General features: G+C 34.6%; 1 protein-coding gene across 1 annotated transcript; it reads left to right on the forward strand.

Annotated features, from left to right (window-relative positions):
* Window positions 1-670: 670 nt before the first annotated feature.
* LOC107594831 (protein EFR3 homolog B-like) lies at window positions 671-23550 on the forward strand. The gene is made up of 16 exons (XM_016285040.1): window positions 671-728; window positions 1466-1540; window positions 11762-11838; window positions 12984-13111; window positions 13227-13377; window positions 15276-15397; window positions 16500-16649; window positions 17104-17223; window positions 19138-19216; window positions 19602-19737; window positions 20539-20589; window positions 20782-20873; window positions 20988-21036; window positions 21437-21543; window positions 21685-21734; window positions 21939-23550. The coding sequence occupies exons 2-16, from the start codon at window positions 1501-1503 to the stop codon at window positions 22036-22038; spliced, it is 1452 nt and encodes a 483-aa protein (XP_016140526.1). The 5' UTR covers window positions 671-728; window positions 1466-1500; the 3' UTR covers window positions 22039-23550.
* The last annotated feature ends 3 nt before the right edge of the window (window positions 23551-23553 follow it).

Raw genomic sequence — 23553 nt, forward strand, 5'->3', positions numbered from 1 at the left:
ACAAGCGGTTCTCGACTCACTCACCTACTGAATCAAAAACACTTTCTAGCATGTGCGACTCATATTGTGTCGAGAAACGACGAGCAAGCTGATTACGAGAATTTTCAGTGAACCTAAAATTTGACATATGGAGCGAAAAGTTACCTAGGTTACTTTTAAAGCTCATTTGTGTGCTTACGACTTGATATGGTCGTTTGATCATCATGCATACGAAAAAACTGCGTTTTATTAAATCGCCAAGCCAAGCTTTTAGAGTTTAATATAAGTGCAATCTGGTACACATTAAACACACTTAATAAAACAAGCATTAACACGAATATTTGGTTACAAATTGATATATATATATATAAACGCGCGGTTTTAAAACAGCGTTTTACATTATATATTTCATAAAGACGTTAATGGCAATTATGATAAATAAGAATAATCTGTGTAATCAAAAAATTGGGACAAGTTTTAGCAAACAGAAGAGGGTTTCTATGGCGACAGCAACCCTCATACACAGATTCGACAGAGGGGAGTCGATTGGCGATGTCCGATTCGTGAACGAATCATTAATTTGAAGAGGATGAATCGGTTGAATCGGCTCACAAGCGGTTCTCGACTCACTCACCTACTGAATCAAAAACACTTTCTAGCATGTGCGACTCATATTGTGTCGAGAAACGACGAGCAAGCTGATTACGAGAATTTTCAGTGAACCGAAAATTTGACATATGGAGCGAAAAGTAACCTAGGTTACTTTTAAAGCTCATTTGTGTGCTTACGACTTGATATGGTCGTTTGATCATCATGCATACGAAAAAACTGCGTTTTATTAAATCGCCAAGCCAAGCTTTTAGAGTTTAATATAAGTGCAATCTGGTACACATTAAACACACTTAATAAAACAAGCATTAACACGAATATTTGGTTACAAATTGCTTTATTGTAATGTTTTAGACTAGTGAATATGCGTAGAGTAATTAATTACATGGAGAATGTAATGTCAAGAACCATATGATTCAGGATTTTTTTTTTAGGTTCTTAAACGAATTGTTCAGAAGAACCGATTCGCGGAAATCACTAGAGTCAATTAGAAGAAAATACAAACTACAGTTTTAAAATATTCTATAAAATTGACAATTCATTTAATGTCCTAAAATAAGATCTAAAAGGCAACGAGAGGGATATAAAAAAAATAGCTGGAACTCTATAAAAAGTTCCAGAGCCAAGTGAGTGACAATGGGATGGAGAGAGAGTGCAACAAACCTCAGACAGGAAGGGAGGGAGGCGGTTGTAGGCTCTCATTAACATAGCCTACAGTGGATGTAACTCTAAAACTAATAGTCAGGCACTTCCATGCTTTCCAAAAAGGATTCAGATATAGAATAGATTTGATTATAAGAGTATATATTATTCTCATTAGTTATTCTGGTGGGAATAGTCAAGAAGACGCCACTTCCAAGTTTTCCCAATTTTTCAGGTCTCCCAGATTTTCCAAGTCCAAGACGACTACTCATGGATTGCAGTACACTGTTGGACCATCAAGTCGGAGGTGGTAAACTCATTTTTAGGCTATATAGTTCTGTTTTGTTGTTAGTTTTTTCCCCTATGGTATTGTTTTCATTTATAGCACTTTAATTTTGATGTTTTGAAATAGCCTGATTAGTCAGTAATTTGATCCATGAATTTTTGATATAGGAATGCTCATACAACATTTAGCAACTGCAAAAAAAATAGTAAATGGTCTTTGGTAATATGCTGCTATTATTCAACCATCTTTATGTTTTCATGAATAATTCACAGTTGCGTGTCTAAAGCCTAAAAAACGGTCAGATTAACACTGAGCCATTTCACATGCCATGGATCAGACGCTAGAGCTTCTCTCATCAGGCCACACAAGAAAATGCACAGTATCCTGATGTAGATTTAGGGTTCTTTTAAATAAGGATTTATTATTATTATTATTACTTTGTTAAAAATAGTACATAATAGTAAAACTAAAACAACATGCATTATAATTTAATAATTTAAAATGGAATTTTCTTCTGTACAAACTATTCCTTTTTCTCTTTAAATCAGATAACATATTAAAACCTCTAGACAACAAATCAATCTTTTATTAGACTCTCTTTATAGCAGTAAAAAATAAAATAATGCATGTTTTATTCATTATAAAAACAAAAAAGGCAACAGAAAATAACAGGCAACAATCAAATACTGTTAGAGAGAGTTGGGCAACGGGAGGCGGGGTTAATTGACTGACGCATGGATGCACCAATTGATTCCTTCCCTCTCTCATCCTCTCGTCTTCACTCTTTCCATCTCTCTAACACCCTCCTCATCTCCCTCCCCCTCTGCCTTTCTCATTGTTGAATGGTCAGGAGGTGTGTGAATGTATTCATCTTTGGGGAGGGGCTGTATGCGTGCATGAGTGTGTGTGTGTGTGTGTGTGTGTGTGTGTGAGCGTGTATATATATTCGTATGCGCGCGCGTGTGTGTGTGTGTGCACCTGTGTGTTAAACCAGCATTGTTCCTGATAGAGGGAAAGCTGTGCCACTGCCACGCTGTTTGGAAAATCCAAGGTCATTGGAGCCCGGTCACATGCGCCGTATGAGAGCGTGCATGTGTGAGTGAGTGTCTGAGAGCGTGTGTGTCTCTCTCTCTGGCTATGTGACAGAGAAAGAGGCTTCAGGCAAAGAACAGAGAATTTCATCAGGTTTTCAATGTACGGTAAGGGCGATTGTGCGAGTGCATGATTATGTGTATAGGATAATTCCCTGCCTGTGTTTAGGAAGGAAAGATTCGTGTGCATCACAGGAGATTATGGCAATGACAGCAGAATGATGCTGAAGCAACAGATTGCATGCAGCATTGCAGCTCTGCTCTGTTTATTGTGCATATTTCATTTCATCTTTCATTTCAGGCATCACCGATTTAGCTTCATCCACACTACTTTGCACCGAATACTCAAACACACACTACTAAAACACACAGATCTACTGCAACATTCAGTTATTAACTCTAACTGTACATTTGCATGTACACATATGATATTTTCTTCTGTATTCATATTGTTTCATCTGACCAGCATGTTGAAGATGTTTCAAACGAACTACAGGCAGTCAGGCTGCAACTTTGATTTCTCACAGCATGGATGCCTATATATATATATATATTTATATTTATTTATTAAAATGTATATTATCAGAATGACACTGAGTGAATTTCTGTGATTTGTGCTTCAATGGAAGCAAGAAATTCTAACTTTTGTATAAAGGAGTTCACATGGTCAGTGTTACAAATATACTGATATGGATTTGTGGCCTAGAATCCGATATTCTACCAATCACAATTTTAGGGTCAGTAAGATTTATTTATTTATTTTTTGTAAGAAATGAATACTTTCATTCAACAAGGATGTATTAAATTGCTCAAAAGTGTACAATGTTTGTAATGTTACAAAATATTTTTATTTCAAATAAAAGCTGTTATTTTGAACTTTCTATGCATTAAAGAATCCTGAAAAATATGTATCACGGTTTCCACAACAATATTAAGTTGCCCAACTGTTTTTAACATTGATAGTAATGAGAAATGTTTCCTAAGCAGCAAAACAGCATATTCGAATTATTTCTGATGATGTTGAAAATACAGCTTTGCCATCACAGGAATAAACTTAAAATATGGCATTCTAATCTTTAAAATACAGTATATTAAATATATTTAAAATTATAATAATATTTCACAGTGTTATCTTGTTTAACTGTATTTGTGATCAAATAAATGCAGCTTCAGTTAACGTAAGAGATTTCTTTTAAAAACATAAAAAAATATTACTGACCCCTAAACTTTAGATCAGTTGTATATCTTAATTTTATGCATTAATGTTTAAAAAAAAAAAATTTCTGTTGATCCAAATTTAAATTAGATTTATCATATATTTTCAGACACTTGGACCTCACTGCTTGTTATTTAGATTTACATTTTGGCTTCAACTGCAAACTATTTTGACGGATGATATGTGATGTTTTAATAGCAATACTGAAACACTTTAACTATACCCTAAAACTTCAAAAAGGCACAACATTATTCTCAAACAGAGTCCTGAGTATGCAAATGATAGTTTTAGATGAACTAGATGCTCATGGAAGTAGAGCTGACAGTGACAAGGTTAAAGAAGTAAATGAATAGATTTCATTGTTAGCATGAAGTTCCCTCTCTGTATTTCTGCTTTTTCCCTGTGACACTAACATATGAGAGTGAGTGTCTTTGATATTGTGTCCCGTTTTGGTCAATCTGAAGGGATATGGCATCTTTGATGGCCGATGTGCTAAATATAGCTGTCATAAGCCCTCATAATTCAGGGGAAATGTATTTAGAGTGACTGCGTCATGATGAGAGAGACAGTGCCAGAAGTCTGCATTCGGAAAGATTGATTTTCCATACTGTAGCCGCCACAACATGGAGTTTGATTCATTCACATGCATAGTGAGTTGTGTGTTATGTAAAGCCCTATTAAAGCTGGATGTCTTCTAGTATCCCTATACCAGCTTGGAGGATATCATATCAACCATAGTAGTACATCCCAGCACCACTAGTTCTTTATTATGACATGATCTTCTTTGTCACAGTGCCAGCTATAGCCTTTGTTTTGCAGCGTATGCAGATTGCAGATGTGCGTGTAGAGTTGTTCTTGGCAACAAAGTATGCACTTACTTCCCTAGTGTTGATGCTACACTCCTGATTTAAATTATTTAGTTGTTTTTGCTTTCTGAGTGTAACATTTTACATTTATTTATTACCGTTGTCATTAGATGTACAGCATTCTGATATAGCAAGTTAAAATAATAAAGCTAAAAGCAGATATTTTGGCCCCTGGGCACAGTCAGTGTCAGTAGATTGTGCCAGGTGAATGATAGAGGTGAGTACACAGCCATAAGAGAATTATGAGGGTTGTAAACCAGAGGGAACTGTGAAGGTTATATTTACCACCCTGTCCGAGAAACAGAATGCCAAAGCGCTTGTGTTTAATAAATGTAGCTAATACAGTAGTAAAGCAGTTCCTGTAGCTCTTGCATGGAGCTTGGATTTATGAACTTAATATTTACTTCATGCTGTACTTATGATTATGTTGAAGGGATGCTCATCAAGATATTCAGATTTTGGAGCATACATGCTTGAGAGAGATTATTTAGATTTCTTGCAAATCACTTGGTTGTCTGTTGACAATTCTTTGTCTCCTCCTTGTCTTAACATTGCCTAATGATTCATTGACAGTATATTCATGCATTTAGCAGATGCTCTAAAATATTTTAGGAGAATTCGCAAAAACGCTATACATTTTATCAGAATTAACTCCCTGGAAACTGAGCTAGACTAAGCTAAATGGTTCATAAATTACAACGATTGTTTAATAATGATAAGGATAATTAAATAATTATATAAAAAATTAAATATAAATTTCTTGTTTTAATGCACTGATATTTTACCAATTTTTATTCAATTTCTATGATTATTAAATAAAATATAATTAATAAATAAAAACAAAACCATTTTTATTAGTAGTATTTTTTATTATTACAAATACATTCATAAAATATAATGTTTTTTAAATGCTGCTGGGTTTTTTTTCATGTATTTTATATATGTCTGTTTATTTGCAAGAGATGGCTATCAGTCAAAACCTATTAAATCTATTGTTTTGAAACTATTTTCCAAACCGACAACTCAACAGTAAAACCACATGTCAATTAAAATGCACAGCAGTACGTGGTTGTTTGTTTGTTTGTGTCATTTTTTAAGTGATTACACATTGCAGTCATTAATGACCCTCTTTTTTCAAAACTGCAGAATCACTCTGGGAGTGAGAAACAGGGAGAGCGTGAGAGGATTCGCTGCAGTCTTGAGTGTGTGGGTGGAAATTTTCAGTGTCGACTGTCAGGGTTTTTTTCTTTCGCTTCTGCTTCAGTTGCTTTAGGCGTAGAGGTGTCACGCTGATGTGTCAAAACACTAGCAGGTAGGCCGATGTGTGACTCACACTCTAGCTCCTCTACCATCCATCCAATCACAGTGTAATTGCCAATCACAATCTTGGTAAATGGCAGCTTGACGGTAGCTAATCGGACAGCAGGCTTGAGTCAATAAACCTACACTGACCTTGTGTTGCATTTCAAATACAAAGTTGAGTGAGTTTTGTAGACTGATGCTCTTACTGATAAGTAGTTTAATATCTGTCTGCTCTATCATATCCTTCTATACCCACTATTTTGCTCGTATTGGTCATATTGTGTGTGATCTGATCCTTAGTGTGTGTGTGTGTGTGTGTGTGTGTGTGTGAGCGTGTATATATATTCGTATGCGCGCGCGTGTGTGTGTGTGTGCACCTGTGTGTTAAACCAGCATTGTTCCTGATAGAGGGAAAGCTGTGCCACTGCCACGCTGTTTGGAAAATCCAAGGTCATTGGAGCCCGGTCACATGCGCCGTATGAGAGCGTGCATGTGTGAGTGAGTGTCTGAGAGCGTGTGTGTCTCTCTCTCTGGCTATGTGACAGAGAAAGAGGCTTCAGGCAAAGAACAGAGAATTTCATCAGGTTTTCAATGTACGGTAAGGGCGATTGTGCGAGTGCATGATTATGTGTATAGGATAATTCCCTGCCTGTGTTTAGGAAGGAAAGATTCGTGTGCATCACAGGAGATTATGGCAATGACAGCAGAATGATGCTGAAGGAACAGATTGCATGCAGCATTGCAGCTCTGCTCTGTTTATTGTGCATATTTCATTTCATCTGTCATTTCAGGCATCACCGATTTAGCTTCATCCACACTACTTTGCACCGAATACTCAAACACACACTACTAAAACGCACAGATCTACTGCAACATTCAGTACATTTGCATGTACACATGATATTTTCTGCTGTATTCATATTATTTCATCTGACCAGTATGTTGAAGATGTTTCAAACGAACTACAGGCAGTCAGGCTGCGACTTTGATTTCTCACAGCATGGATGCCTATATATATATATTTATATTTATTTATTAAAATGTATATTATCAGAATGACACTGAGTGAATTTCTGTGATTTGTGCTTCAATGGAAGCAAGAAATTCTAACTTTTGTATAAAGGAGTTCACATGGTCAGTGTTACAAATATACTGATATGGATTTGTGGCCTAGAATCCGATATTCTACCAATCACAATTTTAGGGTCAGTAAGATTTATTTATTTATTTTTTGTAAGAAATGAATACTTTCATTCAACAAGGATGTATTAAATTGCTCAAAAGTGTACAATGTTTGTAATGTTACAAAATATTTTTATTTCAAATAAAAGCTGTTATTTTGAACTTTCTATGCATTAAAGAATTCTGAAAAATATGTATCACGGTTTCCACAACAATATTAAGTTGCCCAACTGTTTTTAACATTGATAGTAATGAGAAATGTTTCCTAAGCAGCAAAACAGCATATTCGAATTATTTCTGATGATGTTGAAAATACAGCTTTGCCATCACAGGAATAAACTTAAAATATGGCATTCTAATCTTTAAAATACAGTATATTAAATATATTTAAAATTATAATAATATTTCACAGTGTTATCTTGTTTAACTGTATTTGTGATCAAATAAATGCAGCTTCAGTTAACGTAAGAGATTTCTTTTAAAAACATAAAAAAATATTACTGACCCCTAAACTTTAGATCAGTTGTATATCTTAATTTTATGCATTAATGTTTAAAAAAAAAAAATTTCTGTTGATCCAAATTTAAATTAGATTTATCATATATTTTCAGACACTTGGACCTCACTGCTTGTTATTTAGATTTACATTTTGGCTTCAACTGCAAACTATTTTGACGGATGATATGTGATGTTTTAATAGCAATACTGAAACACTTTAACTATACCCTAAAACTTCAAAAAGGCACAACATTATTCTCAAACAGAGTCCTGAGTATGCAAATGATAGTTTTAGATGAACTAGATGCTCATGGAAGTAGAGCTGACAGTGACAAGGTTAAAGAAGTAAATGAATAGATTTCATTGTTAGCATGAAGTTCCCTCTCTGTATTTCTGCTTTTTCCCTGTGACACTAACATATGAGAGTGAGTGTCTTTGATATTGTGTCCCGTTTTGGTCAATCTGAAGGGATATGGCATCTTTGATGGCCGATGTGCTAAATATAGCTGTCATAAGCCCTCATAATTCAGGGGAAATGTATTTAGAGTGACTGCGTCATGATGAGAGAGACAGTGCCAGAAGTCTGCATTCGGAAAGATTGATTTTCCATACTGTAGCCGCCACAACATGGAGTTTGATTCATTCACATGCATAGTGAGTTGTGTGTTATGTAAAGCCCTATTAAAGCTGGATGTCTTCTAGTATCCCTATACCAGCTTGGAGGATATCATATCAACCATAGTAGTACATCCCAGCACCACTAGTTCTTTATTATGACATGATCTTCTTTGTCACAGTGCCAGCTATAGCCTTTGTTTTGCAGCGTATGCAGATTGCAGATGTGCGTGTAGAGTTGTTCTTGGCAACAAAGTATGCACTTACTTCCCTAGTGTTGATGCTACACTCCTGATTTAAATTATTTAGTTGTTTTTGCTTTCTGAGTGTAACATTTTACATTTATTTATTACCGTTGTCATTAGATGTACAGCATTCTGATATAGCAAGTTAAAATAATAAAGCTAAAAGCAGATATTTTGGCCCCTGGGCTCAGTCAGTGTCAGAAGATTGTGCCAGGTGAATGATAGAGGTGAGTACACAGCCATAAGAGAATTATGAGGGTTGTAAACCAGAGGGAACTGTGAAGGTTATATTTACCACCCTGTCCGAGAAACAGAATGCCAAAGCGCTTGTGTTTAATAAATGTAGCTAATACAGTAGTAAAGCAGTTCCTGTAGCTCTTGCATGGAGCTTGGATTTATGAACTTAATATTTACTTCATGCTGTACTTATGATTATGTTGAAGGGATGCTCATCAAGATATTCAGATTTTGGAGCATACATGCTTGAGAGAGATTATTTAGATTTCTTGCAAATCACTTGGTTGTCTGTTGACAATTCTTTGTCTCCTCCTTGTCTTAACATTGCCTAATGATTCATTGACAGTATATTCATGCATTTAGCAGATGCTCTAAAATATTTTAGGAGAATTCGCAAAAACGCTATACATTTTATCAGAATTAACTCCCTGGAAACTGAGCTAGACTAAGCTAAATGGTTCATAAATTACAACGATTGTTTAATAATGATAAGGATAATTAAATAATTATATAAAAAATTAAATATAAATTTCTTGTTTTAATGCACTGATATTTTACCAATTTTTATTCAATTTCTATGATTATTAAATAAAATATAATTAATAAATAAAAACAAAACCATTTTTATTAGTAGTATTTTTTATTATTACAAATACATTCATAAAATATAATGTTTTTTAAATGCTGCTGGGTTTTTTTTCATGTATTTTATATATGTCTGTTTATTTGCAAGAGATGGCTATCAGTCAAAACCTATTAAATCTATTGTTTTGAAACTATTTTCCAAACCGACAACTCAACAGTAAAACCACATGTCAATTAAAATGCACAGCAGTACGTGGTTGTTTGTTTGTTTGTGTCATTTTTTAAGTGATTACACATTGCAGTCATTAATGACCCTCTTTTTTCAAAACTGCAGAATCACTCTGGGAGTGAGAAACAGGGAGAGCGTGAGAGGATTCGCTGCAGTCTTGAGTGTGTGGGTGGAAATTTTCAGTGTCGACTGTCAGGGTTTTTTTCTTTCGCTTCTGCTTCAGTTGCTTTAGGCGTAGAGGTGTCACGCTGATGTGTCAAAACACTAGCAGGTAGGCCGATGTGTGACTCACACTCTAGCTCCTCTACCATCCATCCAATCACAGTGTAATTGCCAATCACAATCTTGGTAAATGGCAGCTTGACGGTAGCTAATCGGACAGCAGGCTTGAGTCAATAAACCTACACTGACCTTGTGTTGCATTTCAAATACAAAGTTGAGTGAGTTTTGTAGACTGATGCTCTTACTGATAAGTAGTTTAATATCTGTCTGCTCTATCATATCCTTCTATACCCACTATTTTGCTCGTATTGGTCATATTGTGTGTGATCTGATCCTTAATATTTGTTGACTAGAATGAAAAGCCTGTGTCAGTTTTGTGTGGGTGGATGAATGCTGCAGTCTGATCGCTCCACCTGCTCTGGTTTGTTTACTTTCCTCCATGATGAAGCTCTTTCACTATGGTAATGGTGTAAACAGCCTTGTCCTTCCCAGGGGTCCTGCCAAGGTGCTGCCTCTGACTCATCCACCCAGAAGGGGGTTTGTGGGTGTCTGAAAAACCATGTTTGTGGAGTTTTTATTGGGTAGTTGATAAACAACATGGATATGAACTGTTTATACTCTGCAGCAGTATTCTAGTTTAAGAGTTATATGAATGTATAAGGAGAAGTGTGTATTTTAGATGCAGTGACTGGTCACTGGTTTTAATCACCTTTTTAATCACCAGGTTGCTTAAATATTCCTGCAGTATGACATATTCATTTTTAAAATTACATATATTCCATGTAGCCTCTTTCAGTTAATATGAACTTATTAAAAGTATAATTATACAAAAAAATAAAAAATAAAATTGTATTTAATTAAAAAAAGATGTTTAAAATGGATGGATGGAGTATAGTATTGCCACACTACTACAGTTTACAATAAGGTTATGAACATTAGCCTCAGTGTTGCTATTGTTAACTAAAACGAAATCTATTAAATTCATTTTCGGTCATTGAAATTAAGCTGAAATAAAATTTAAATATTAGATGAAAAATGTTGCCTCGGCAATTAAATGAAATAAGTTTAAGTTGCAGTGCTAAAAATGAATAAAACTAAAACTTAAAAATAATTTAAAGCTAAAAAGAAATCGAAATAAAAATAGATAAAAAAATGACAAAAACATAACAAAATTACTAAAGTTTCAACTCTGATTTAAATGTAAACTGAAAATGTAAAAATAAAAGCTAATTCAAGATAATAAATACTAAATTAAATACCAAAATAAACAAATAGATATCTAAATATTAAACTAAATACCAAAATAATAAATGCTTAAATAGTATATAAATAATACAAGTAAATGCTGAAAAACTGATGTTCATCGATAGTTCATATTACCTAATTCAATGTAACTAATGTTAACATATTCAAACTTATTTTAAAATAAAATATTGTTATTCTCCTGAAATCATTTGCAACAAATTGAGGACAATAGATGAATTATCCTTTTTACCACTTTTTCCTGTGATTTACAATGTGTCCCTTTATATGTCTGTATAAGCTTTTTATGGGCTTTCAATTGCCGGTGTAAAACCAAAACAATTCTAAATGCTTTCAACAGATTCTTTTCAAATCCATTTAACCGGCACACCAAGCTGCAGACGTTTCCTAAATACAGATTAATGCCTTTCCCCTGAATCGACTGGCCTCACTTACTAGATTACAGCACACAGGTTTAATTTATTTAATGTGGCGATGCAATAAATAAACCTCACATTGAGTATAATTACAAAGACTCTTGATCAATACTGCCCTACACACCGGAGATGAGGTAAACAAAGGGGTCTGGAGAGATAACCTTCCAAACCTCCTTTTCCTTCACATATATTATTTCTGTCCTTGTGTGCTCAGTTATCGTGTTAGGGTCTTCTTTTGTATTACTGCCGGTCTAATTCACTTTCTCCCATTGTTTCAGGTGTTTGCGGATGCTGTGGGGCCCTGAGACCCCGTTATAAGAGGCTGGTGGATAACATCTTTCCTGAAGACCCTGAGGTAAGGTCAAATGAAATAAAAGCCACTGAGCCAGAGAAAGGGATGCTTCACTGGGTTTCTAGTGGTTATCAGTCATCAGTGATCAATGCAGTGATGTAAACATAGGCTTTTAATGGTGACATTCATTAGTTTTAGAGCCACTGTGGCGTAGCAGATCTGCTGCATGCTCACCTGATTGCATTCAGCTGTTTTTACAGACTAGATGTCTGTTTCAGGGATTTTCATACTTGGGTTTGGAAAATATGAGAGAAAATAAAAAATAATTTATACATTGTATTTTAAAACTTGTTTAAGAAATAAAAAAGTTTTTGTTTTTGTGGATAATTTCTTGCAACACATTTTTTTTTATCTTTAGCTTGCTCAGTACTCTGAAAAAAAAGTTTGATGTAGGATTTATTTTGAAACAATTTTCTCTCAGAATTTGCTAGTAAATTTAACAAATAATTACAAAGAAGCGACAAGTAACACAGTAAATTAATCATGACATTTTTAAAAAATGTACTCCAATAATCTTTATTTATTTTAATGACTTGAACTTATTTAATTTAACTTTGAAGAAAAAAAATAAAAAAAAAAAAATTTATATATATATATGTATGTATGTATGTCACTATTTTAACTATTTTCTTTTTATAGTTTTGGAATGATATTTATTAGAAAAGTGATATACGTTTGAGTTGCACTGAAAGTGTTTGTCTAATATTTTGGTCAGAAAAAATTAATACAAATTAAAATTGGTGTTATACATGAATATAATACTATAATGATAAATTAAAAGAGTAAAATAAAAAAATGCACTGATAATTTAGTGCAAAGTATGAATTAAATAATTTTCCAGTTTACAAATACAAGCCTATTATTTAATTTTAGAAAGAACCCCTCGTCTCGTATTCCGCCATGTAAGGTTAAAGCTCGAAACTGGAAAGTATTTGAATCTGTCTCTCTTCTGAATAATGAGATAAGCTTAAGAAACTGTATTGGGATCTGCATTAGACTCTGACTAGAAGATAAATAATCTATGGAAGATTCTTTTTGGGTAGAGGAAAGTTTAAAATTACATTTTATGGTTCATTTTTCTTTTTATGTCTTTCTCTAATAGACCTCTTTTCAATGTTCTCTTGCCGTCTTTGTCTTTTTGTGTAAAGGACGGTTTGGTGAAAGCTAACATGGAGAAGCTTACGTTTTATGCCTTGTCTGCTCCGGAGAAACTAGACCGTATCGGTGCCTACCTGTCAGAGAGACTATCCAGAGACGTTGCCCGGCATAGATATGGGTAAAAACAAAAATTGGAAGAAAGTCCAGTGATTGTTTCTGTCCGGCTCTGTGATTTATGCCTGCTATAATAATCTGTGATCATCACTGGACAGTATCATGTTTGTGTCTCACAGGTATGTTTGTATTGCTATGGAGGCTTTGGACCAGCTACTGATGGCCTGTCACTGTCAGACTATAAACCTTTTTGTGGAGAGTTTCCTTACCATGGTGCGCAAGCTGCTGGAGGCAGACAAACCCAATTTACAGATCCTGGGCACTAACTCGGTGAGTGAAATTTACTGCCTTTACTCTCTAGTGAAATTCACTTACAGACCCTATTGATGTAGTTACAGATTTAGAATGCCATGTGAAAATGATGACGTGATAAATCTAGCTTGAGTCGGGCTTCTCTGCAGTACGGAGGGAAATGTGGCTGCTGCATCAACACCACGGGTTCAGTCTTGCAGTGATCTTGGAGGAACAGACCAGAATTAAGAAGTTTCAAAAGCTCAATGCACTTGATTACACAGAGTGCCAAGCTGTAACATTTTGGCTTCACCTCAATCAAGCTCATCCAAACTATATTCAATATAAAGCCCTCCTTGCCAATATAATCCCCATAGTGCTACGTCTCCTAAATAGACTGGTGCTTACAATCTAGTTAAATTCAGTTACAGATTAAGAATTAATACAGTAAAAATAGTAATATTGTGAAATATTGTTAAAAGAACTATTTTTTTTATTTCAGTAAATTTTAAAATGTAATTTATTCTTGTGATGACAAAGCTGAACTTTTAGTCTTCTCTAGTCTTAAAATAAAAAGTATCATCGGCAAGGGTAAATTAAATTGCACAAAAGGTATGTTACAAAAGATTTCTATTTAAAATAAAATAAATTAGATGATAAATTAGACCAAAATAAATTTAAATGTAATCTGACGATTGGGACGATCATTAAATTAGAAAGTTATTTAAAACTGATTAGAAATGAATTTATATGAAATTTCCCCAGTGAAGATAATGCTAGTTACACAGGCAGCATATTTAATACTAGAATTACATTATTTTGTCTGTTTTTTTCTTTACATTTATTGTATGTTTGAATTTATTATATGTACTTTATTTTATTAGTTCTGTATTTAAATATTGCACTTATTCCATTACTTCATGTCAGACCTTCCCATTTACCTGAAATATACAGGCCCTCTTCATTCAGTATAATCCCATTCCAGCTAATGTTATTTCATTTTACATGACAAGCTTTCAAAACAAAGATACATTTATCCTCTGTACAGTAATGTGAAACTTCAACGTGGTCCGTGAAAGCTTAGCACTAGCCCAACTCAGTTGCTTATTGGAATATATAGAATTCTCAAGTTCAAAACCGCTCACATCTGATGCTTCTGAAATATAAGGGCTTAAAGATTAAAAAGAGATTACTTTCATAGATAGAGGCCAGATGGGGGAGGGCTTAAAGCGTGTTGCCCATAAATGTTGAAAGCTCTGTGCATGTTTACAGAATTGATGGGTTATGTAGTGTCTTCATCTGAGTTTAACAGCGTGAAGAAGGTACTCTGTAGGTTTTGTGTTGGTGTGGTACTCGGTGTGGTCAGTAGTAGCACACTGGATAACCACTACTAATCTCAAATCTTCAGATATCCTAATCAGGAAGATCCTAATCTGTTGTACTGTAATGTACATTAACCACATAAGTACAGATTAGCATACCTTACAGCAGTGGTCCTCAGCTGCTTTTGCTTCAGGACTACACTGGACATCAAGCGCTGACTCAACACAGTATCAAAATTGACAAAAAATGTCTTGAAACATTGAACTGCATAGGCCCATCAATATGCACATTTGCGTAATCAATCTTCTGCGATATTGGTTGTTTGGCTTCTAAATGCACCTTGAATTTTGATAGTTTCATGCTCTTGGCAGCCAGTAATTAACCACACAAAACATGTTGTGGCAAAAACCATGTGAGACAAAAAAAAATTGTATGTACGTACATGTTGGTGCATTGTAATTACATTGAAAGTACATGCATTTAATTAACATTTGTAGTTACACTGTCAACATTACACCTAACCGTAACCCAACTCTTAGCTAACCATACCTCAAACTCATTAGCAGTAAAAATGTGACCAGTCTTTCTATATTTTTCTGCTCTTTCTCTTTAAGTTTGTGAAGTTTGCGAACATAGAGGAGGACACACCATCATACCATCGTAGCTACGATTTCTTTGTCTCACGCTTCAGTGAGATGTGCCATTCCAGTTACGAGGATCCAGATATTCGCACAAAGTGAGCACCTCTTTCCATTTTTTTCACCCAATTTTTTGGATTTTGACACCCAAAATTATGAATGTTGAAAAAAAAAATTTGGGGATTATACACCTTTAACATAAACTAGTAAGTATAATCAGTCACACTTTATTTTAACGTCCAGTTCTCATTATTAACTAACAATTAACTACGACTTTTGCCTCAATAAACTCCTATTTACTGCTTATTAATAGTTAGTAAGGTGGTTGTTAGGTTTAGGTATTGTGTAGGATTAAGGATTTATGGTCACACAGAATATGTGCTTTATAAGTACTAATAAACAGCCAATATGCTGGTAATGTTGATGCTAATAAGCAACTAGGTAATAGTGATAATTTGTCCCTATACTAAAGTGTTAATCTTATGCATGCATCTTATCTAAATGGATGGAAATTATATATGCAATTCAAAAACAAACAAAATTAATTTATATTTTTAGGTGTACTTTATGACTGTCCTCTTGAAATGTCATTGTGTTTTTAAGACAACATATGTGCAACATTTCTGTCAAAAGTGATAAAGCACCAAGAACTTGTAGAATATCATTTTTTACAAGAGTATTCTCCCTTGTGAATTATAATTTCTTTGACTTGATATTAAATGTATTATAATATTATAATACCGGTAATACAAATATGAAATTATATTATGAATAATAAGAATGTTAAATTAATATGCAATTAATTAAACAGTATTATTAATAATTATATGATTTACTGTGAACATTAAAGCTTTGTATAAATAGAGCAATAGGGATATTCATAAAGGAAATGCACGAGTATGTGCACGTCCCTGCACAAGAGTGTGTGTGTGTGCGCGCGGCGTGTGTGTGTGAGATTTTGCCACATACTGATACAATTTAATATTTTCTGCTAAGGGATTGAGTAGAACAGGATTAGAAATGAAATCTGCTTTTGATATAAAAGGAAAAAATGTTTCCTTTGTGATTTAATAATTCATGCATCAGGGGGTGAATTGCACCATGCAGTGCACATTAATAAAAATAGCCATAAATATAAATCCACGTCTCATAAATGTGACTGAAGTCTGTTTGGGTTGTGTGTGTGTGTGTGTGTGTAAGGATTCGTATGGCAGGGATCAAGGGTCTTCAGGGGGTGGTGAGGAAAACTGTCAATGATGAACTGCAGGCAAATATTTGGGACCCTCAACACATGGACAAAATCGTGCCATCTCTCTTGTTCAACCTCCAACAAGAAGAAGGTGTAGAGAGGTCTGAAACACACTTACACACTCGCACACACAATCACACATGAAGAGCAATGGACACTTTGTCTAATAGAAGTGTGAATTTTCTTTCTGAGAAACAGCATCTTAGCCAGTCTGTGTGATTAAGCTAATGAACTCCTAATCAAATGCTAATGAAAACTGTGATATGACAGTAGACTGACTACAACTGAGGTGTCAGACTCTCAAGTGTAATAAGAAAGTCATTTATTCTAGAAGCTGCTTTACTGCTGTAAACCTAATAAACCCAAAGCCCGAGGGTCAGAAGCAGGCCACGAAATCTGAATTGAACTATGCGATGAAATCAGAACCATAAAACTCTTCACATCTTCACTTCTGTGGAAATAGCTGACCACAAGTAACATTACTGCCAACAACAATCGGCCTATTGATTCAGCCCTGGTTTATGTTTGACTTCTGTTTTTGGTTCCTATTGATAGGTCTCCTTCCCCAGAGGCAGAGAAGGAGAGTCCAGTGGAGCTGACAGAGAGATGCTTTCGAGAGCTGCTAGGACGAGCGGCCTACGGCAACATCAAGAATGCTGTGAAACCCGTGCTCATGTGAGTGTTTATGCACTACCCTGATTAAAGAGATTCAAGATTTTTATTTATTTGTCGCATACATGGTTATATAGGGAATATATGACCAGCAGTGAAATGTAAGTAACACAAGAGGGCCGCACACAGAGACACTTTTATTTTAGTTTCAGTTCATTTTATACAAATAGTTTAGCTTCATATACTTCATTTGAGACAAGTATATTTTGGCAATTAATTAACGATTGTTGTTTATTTAATGTCGTTGTTTATTTAATTTTTTTATTTTGATGAATAAAGGGCATATATTTGACATTAAATGACAATATGAATTTGGGATTGTGGTTATTTTTATGATCATGCAGGCGTTACTACTAATTGACTGGACTACTAATTATAATTCATGCAAAACAATGCACATACACTACCATTCAAAAGTTTGAAGTCAGTAGGATTTTTTTTTAAAGAAGTGAAAACGATTTTAAATTGTAATAATATATCACTATATTACTGTTTTTATCTTACCAACTCTAAATGTTTGTGCAGGGTGTAAATGGAATCAGGCCCGGTTCTACGGGGGTGCTAGAGGGTGCTAAGCACCCTCAAACAAAATCAAAAGCACCTTCAGTTAAAACTGTATTAATGGCATTTTATTGCAGATTTGGCAAACTATCCAGTGCGTCATGGTTTGCGATTTGGTGATCGATTTCTGTTTCAACGTGTTTTCGCAGCGTTGAGCAATGTAGCTAATCACAGACATATCTGTTGATTTCTTGAATCAGAGGCGTTTAAGTTAGAATCCACTCACCGCTCAAAGTGCAGGAAGTTTTTTTCAGGTATTGTGTTCAGCAGGAATCATCTCATTATAACAAAGTGTTGATGCAATGTAAATAAGAGATTCATTGTGCAGCGTAGAAAACTTTATTGGTAATAATGTATCTTTGTGAGATGAACTAAGATGAGTGACAGCTTTTTTAACATTAGTGATTATGAAAGGAGCGCTCTTTGCGCCATAGCAACGGACGCCACTAATATATATATATATATATATATATATATATATATATATTAGTTAGAGCACCCTCACTAATTTAAGAAGCACCCTCAGTGATTTGATTCTGGAGCCGGATCTGAATGGAATAACGACATGGATGCTTGGATGAATTATTAATAATTGATTAAATGTTTGATTAATAGTTTTTTTGTCAGCAGAGGTTTCCATTTATCCATATAGATGAATTAATATCATCCTAGTATGTCAGTTAGACAGTTTTTTATTCACACAAATGATGCCCCCAGTAAAAAAGTAATATAATATAAATATAATATATTTAAAATACTAAAAAAGTATAGTTCAGATCTATTAACATATTTACTGACATATCACTTGAGACTTACTGATCTTGTATGAGCTTTGAATAATATTGGTCTTTAACTGCAAGATATTTAAGGTGTACTTAAAGTATACTTGCAATAGTTCCACTTTAGCACAATCAAATATACTTCAGTGTATCTTTAGTTGGACCTCATCACTTATTTCGCACAAAAAAGTTCATTAAGCACAAAATAACTTGTTCCAATTAAGCAGACTTTAAGTATACCTGTTTAGTGTACTAAAAGTACAATTGCTGAGTATTTTTATTAAGTACATAAATATGTAAATGTATTTGTAGTATACTTAGCATGAATAAATGTATTTCAAATACATTTTAGTATATTTAGTTTTCATAAGGGGCAGTATAGAAATATAGCATTGGAAAGGGAATGAAGAAAAAAAATGAAAAAAGTTGTCCTCATTGTTAGCCTTAAACAATCTACACTGTAAAAGTAACTGTAGTATCTGTTACGCTAGTGTATTTTTTGACCCACTTTGTCTGCTCATTACTGCTCTAGTTCTGTTTGCTGAAGCTAATCATTAATACACTTGTATATTTCCAGGCACCTCGATAACCATTCACTTTGGGAGAGCAAAACATTTGCAGTCCGCTGTTTCAAAATCATTATGTACTCCATTCAGGTAGATACAAACAACTGTTCTGAAATTTGTTTGTAAAAGTATCTGACACAAAATACAATGCAAGACACACTTTTGAGGTCCTATTGCTACTAAATAATTATGTGTTTGGGGACATATTTAAACATCTTTCAAATATCTTAGCTTTGAAAGTCTCAGAACAGTAGTGAAACTATTTATATATTTGCATTATTCAAATTTGATACATATTTTCTACAAATGATCTTATCAGCTCAACAATTGGAGTTAAAAATCTCATAAATGTATTAACATTTCTTATTGACTTTACATTATATTTATTTTTTTAACATAAAAAATTGAATGAAAAAATAATTTGATATTCGTTCATCTGTGTTCCTGTAATATTAACTCGTCTGTTTCTTCTCAGTCCCAACATTCACATCTGGTGATTCAGCAGCTATTGGGCCACTTGGATGCCAACAGTAAGAATTCATCCCGAGTGCGTGCTGGGATAGTGGAGGTGATCTCAGAGGCAGCTGTCATAGAGGCCAGTGGATCCATAGGTACCAGAATGTCTTTAGACCACTAGAGGGAGCACTAAAACCATCTCATTAGACAAGCACTTTAAATGATTTCTGTCTGATAATACTTGTCCATTTTTGTTATGTTATTAGCGTTTTCTTTCGGAAGAAAAGTGATATACACACTGCTTATTTCATATGTATCAGTGTTTATATGTTTGACAAATAATTTGAAAATTCTCCCCTGTCAGGTCAGGCGCACTGACAAACTCAAGAAAAATCTAGCAATCTAGAATTTACTTCTTTAAAAAGTATTAATGCTATGAAATATAGAATGAACATTTTGTTGTTTTAGTGCCTCTCAAAATTATTTGAAGTTTTCTTTTGCATATCTTTAAGATAAAGCATAAGGATATGTAACCTTGCATGACCAATTAAATAACTAAATACTTAATGACTTATTTTCACCCTTACAAAATGTTTATTTACATTTACCTCTGTATTGTAATGCATGAAATACTGATTAAAATGTGGCCAAATGACCCTTAAAAATGGTCTGTGTTAATGTATGTGACCCTGGAACCACAAAACCAGTCAAAGAATGTCAATTTTTCGATATTGAGATGTACACACCATCAGAAAGCTGAATAAATAAGCTTTCCATTGATGTATGGTTTGTTAGTATAAGACAATATTTATAGTATACTATAGTAAATTTCACAATTACAAAGAAATGCAAAGTAACGTAATTTTGAAACCTGAAATTTTTTACAGTGTACCTGACAAAACATTTTACATTTACCTCTGTATTGTAATGCATGAAATACTGATTAAAATGTGGCCAAATATACAACACAGAGAGACTGGCCACTCCATACATCCCACAGATCACAGGTCTGACCCTCAGCCTGAGCTTTAAATACATTGAAACTGGATGTCCTGTCGTATTTTTGAAATACAGTTATGTGTCATTAGACACATACAGTGAGGGCATTTTACATTTAAATGTTATAGTACAGCTGAGCTTTTTTCTGGAATTATTCATAACAGTACATTACGAAAATATAATTTTTGTAACTAATGCAGATGAAGACCGACTGTCCAAGAGGAAGAGTATTGGAGACACTGTCTCTCTGCAGTTAGAGATGGAGTCTAGAAACAGTCCAGAGAAAGAGCAGGTAAAACATACTCGTCTTCATTACACTGCTTGTGTCTGTACGTGTGTGTCCACCTCTTAGAATTGTATCTACTATCAGCTGTATTTTTTTAACCTATGTTTGGTGTCTTTACAGAGATCTACTGCAGAGCAGATAACATTTGAAACTCTTAAACAAGCCATTGGTAAGTCTTGCATGATTTGAGAGTTTACTTGCATGAACATTGTATATTCACTTCCGTAGTATCTGTAATATCATTGTGTTGCCACTAGATGCCTGTATAGCCAAATGCAAACTCCAAATGCAACAATCAGGCAGCAATTGACAGCACTCTGATCCAGTGGCATACAGGCATCGTCAGATTGACAGTACTCTAACCCAATATTGTTGGGGGATCCTGTGGGGGCGGCAGTCATATTTCAGGGTGACCATGCCACTCTTTATCACAACCCTGCTAAAAGTGCTTACCCTGCGTAACTTAAACTGAAAAAAATTTCTAGGCTGGTCTATGTCACTTAGCACAGAATCACCTGTGTTTGTTTGTGTGTGTGTGTGTGTGTGTGTGTGTGTGTGTGTTTGTTCAGTAGACAGCGTGAATGTGGAGGAGCTGGAGAGAGAGCGCAGAAGGCAGGTGGTGGAGAGGTTTCAGACCGCCCCGTTTGAGGAGATAGCAGCCCACTGTGGGGCCAGGGTGAGTCCAATGCCTAGCTAGCGTACACACTCGAATTTTATCATCAAAAAGCACAAACACAGCTCTTCTGTTCAGCTTCTACATCTGTTCATTTCTTTTTACTTTGTGCATAAACTCTCCGCCTGTACTGTTTCTCTCTAGGCTTCCCTGTTGCAGAGTAAACTTAACCAAATCTTCGAAATCACAATCAGGTACATAATATAAAACTGTTTTCTGTGAGATTTTATAAATTAGCTTTCCTAATCATTCAATTGTGCATAAAGAACAAATATTTTATGTAATAGCCATATAAAAATGTAGAGTAGGAAACCACTACAGTGGAAAAAGGCTGTATTGTCTGTCTCATGTAATTGACACTTGTTCCATCTGTCTTTCGCTCTCTCTCTGTTGGATAGGCCTCCACCAAGTCCATCTGGCTCTGTTGGAAACGGTCATGGCCGGAGCCGCTCCATACCAGTCTATGAAATGACGTTTCCAGACCTCTGTGTATACTGAGAGACCCAGGAGCCCTAGTCACCACATGCAGCTGTTTTCATCCCACTATTATCACTCCTTTTCAATGGCCAGGTGTAACTCTGTTTCTTCTAAACTGTGTTCTCTAGTGTAATATCTGACTTTAGATAAGGATTACGGCTGTACTTTATCCTGAAGTCTATTTATGCCAACAAAGACAAACAAACTAAGAGAATATACCATATGTTGGTTATATATGCACTTAAAAACTTAGTCTAGATGAAAACAAAAAAAGAAAATGTATCGACAAATGATCGTATCTTGTCTGATAGCATAGAGAGCAGAATGAGGTTTTCATGTTCAGGTTACTGTGTAAGTGTGTACAGTCTGTTGTTCAGAGCAAGTGATTGGTTTTCTTGTTCAACTAAAGAGTAAATCTGCCTTAAGTTTTGTATCTTAAGTTAAGTAAATGTGTCCAAAAATGTCCCAGATGTGTTTCCAAAAACAGTTTTTTTTTGTTTAGTTTTTTTGTGTGTGTGGGTATGGACAGTTTAATTAAATACAAGCTTTGATTGCATGTTTAAACCATCTCTACATGCTGCAATAACAGCTGTATTTAAAGCAATAATTATTGAAATTAAAAAATAAAACCTCTTGGGTAGAAGCTGAGGAAACATACAGTAAATACTTAGTTTCTAGTTTAACTCAATGCAGTATTCCAGTCAGAACTGATGGCTTAATGTCGCTGTGTGTAAGAAAGTGAATGTGTTACATTCACACAGTAAAGTCAGACCTGTATCATTATTCATTATACTATTATCGATGCAGTTTCATACGTGAAGGGTTTTCATTTGCGTAGTGTTGGTTTGATTGCATAATTTTATTTTATTTTCTGTACCATGGTGTCATAATGTATAAAGCACAGTACACACAGAAATCACTTTCAAACCAAGCAGCTTTCTGCGAATTTGCATGGCCAACTTGAACCCATTGCGAAATCTGCTTGAGAAAATCTTTTGCCCTGGCATGAAATTCCAGATTGTGTGTATTCCTATTGGTATTTTGCTATATTCACTTTCAAACCAAGCAGCTTTCTGTTGGTCAACGCATGCCATCTCACGGGAAATTCTCAATAACATGGATTCCTGTTGAGATAATGGCATTTTGCGTGCAAATGTGATCACACCTTTTCAGACACTACTTTTAGGGTCTAAAGGGATCGATTATCTACCTTTTTTGCCATAATTTTTGTTTCATTTGTCACTTGTACAGTAACATGTCCTTTATTTTACTTGCATTTGTAAATAATTTCAAGTTTTCATCAAGATTTTGTTATGCTGGGTTTAAATGCAGCACTTTAAAGCTCACTGTGTAAATGTGGTTTATGCTGAAAAACTTCATGTTGTGTTAATTTCATCTTGATGTGTTCATGTCTAAAATGTGATGGTGTGTTATATCTGTTGTCATGTCATATTGTTCCAGTTCCACATAAAAACATGTTTACTTTTCTGTCATAAAAGCCCATGGTCTTTCTTTTTGTTGTTTGTTTTTTAGTTC

Source organism: Sinocyclocheilus grahami, unplaced genomic scaffold, assembly GCF_001515645.1.
Source record: "Sinocyclocheilus grahami isolate Dianchi unplaced genomic scaffold, SAMN03320097.WGS_v1.1 scaffold191.1, whole genome shotgun sequence".
In the NCBI taxonomy this organism is placed as follows: Eukaryota; Metazoa; Chordata; class Actinopteri; order Cypriniformes; family Cyprinidae; genus Sinocyclocheilus; species Sinocyclocheilus grahami.

What these genes read in the sequence shown, in the direction of transcription:
- LOC107594831 (XM_016285040.1), top strand. Translation starts at nt 1,501, where the DNA reads ATGGATTGCAGTACACTGTTGGACCATCAAGTCGGAGGTG. An exon ending in AGATCCTGGGCACTAACTCG is followed by an intron (nt 13,378 to 15,275) that starts GTGAGTGAAATT and finishes TTTCTCTTTAAG; the next exon opens with TTTGTGAAGTTTGCGAACAT. An exon ending in GCTGTGAAACCCGTGCTCAT is followed by an intron (nt 17,224 to 19,137) that starts GTGAGTGTTTAT and finishes GTATATTTCCAG; the next exon opens with GCACCTCGATAACCATTCAC.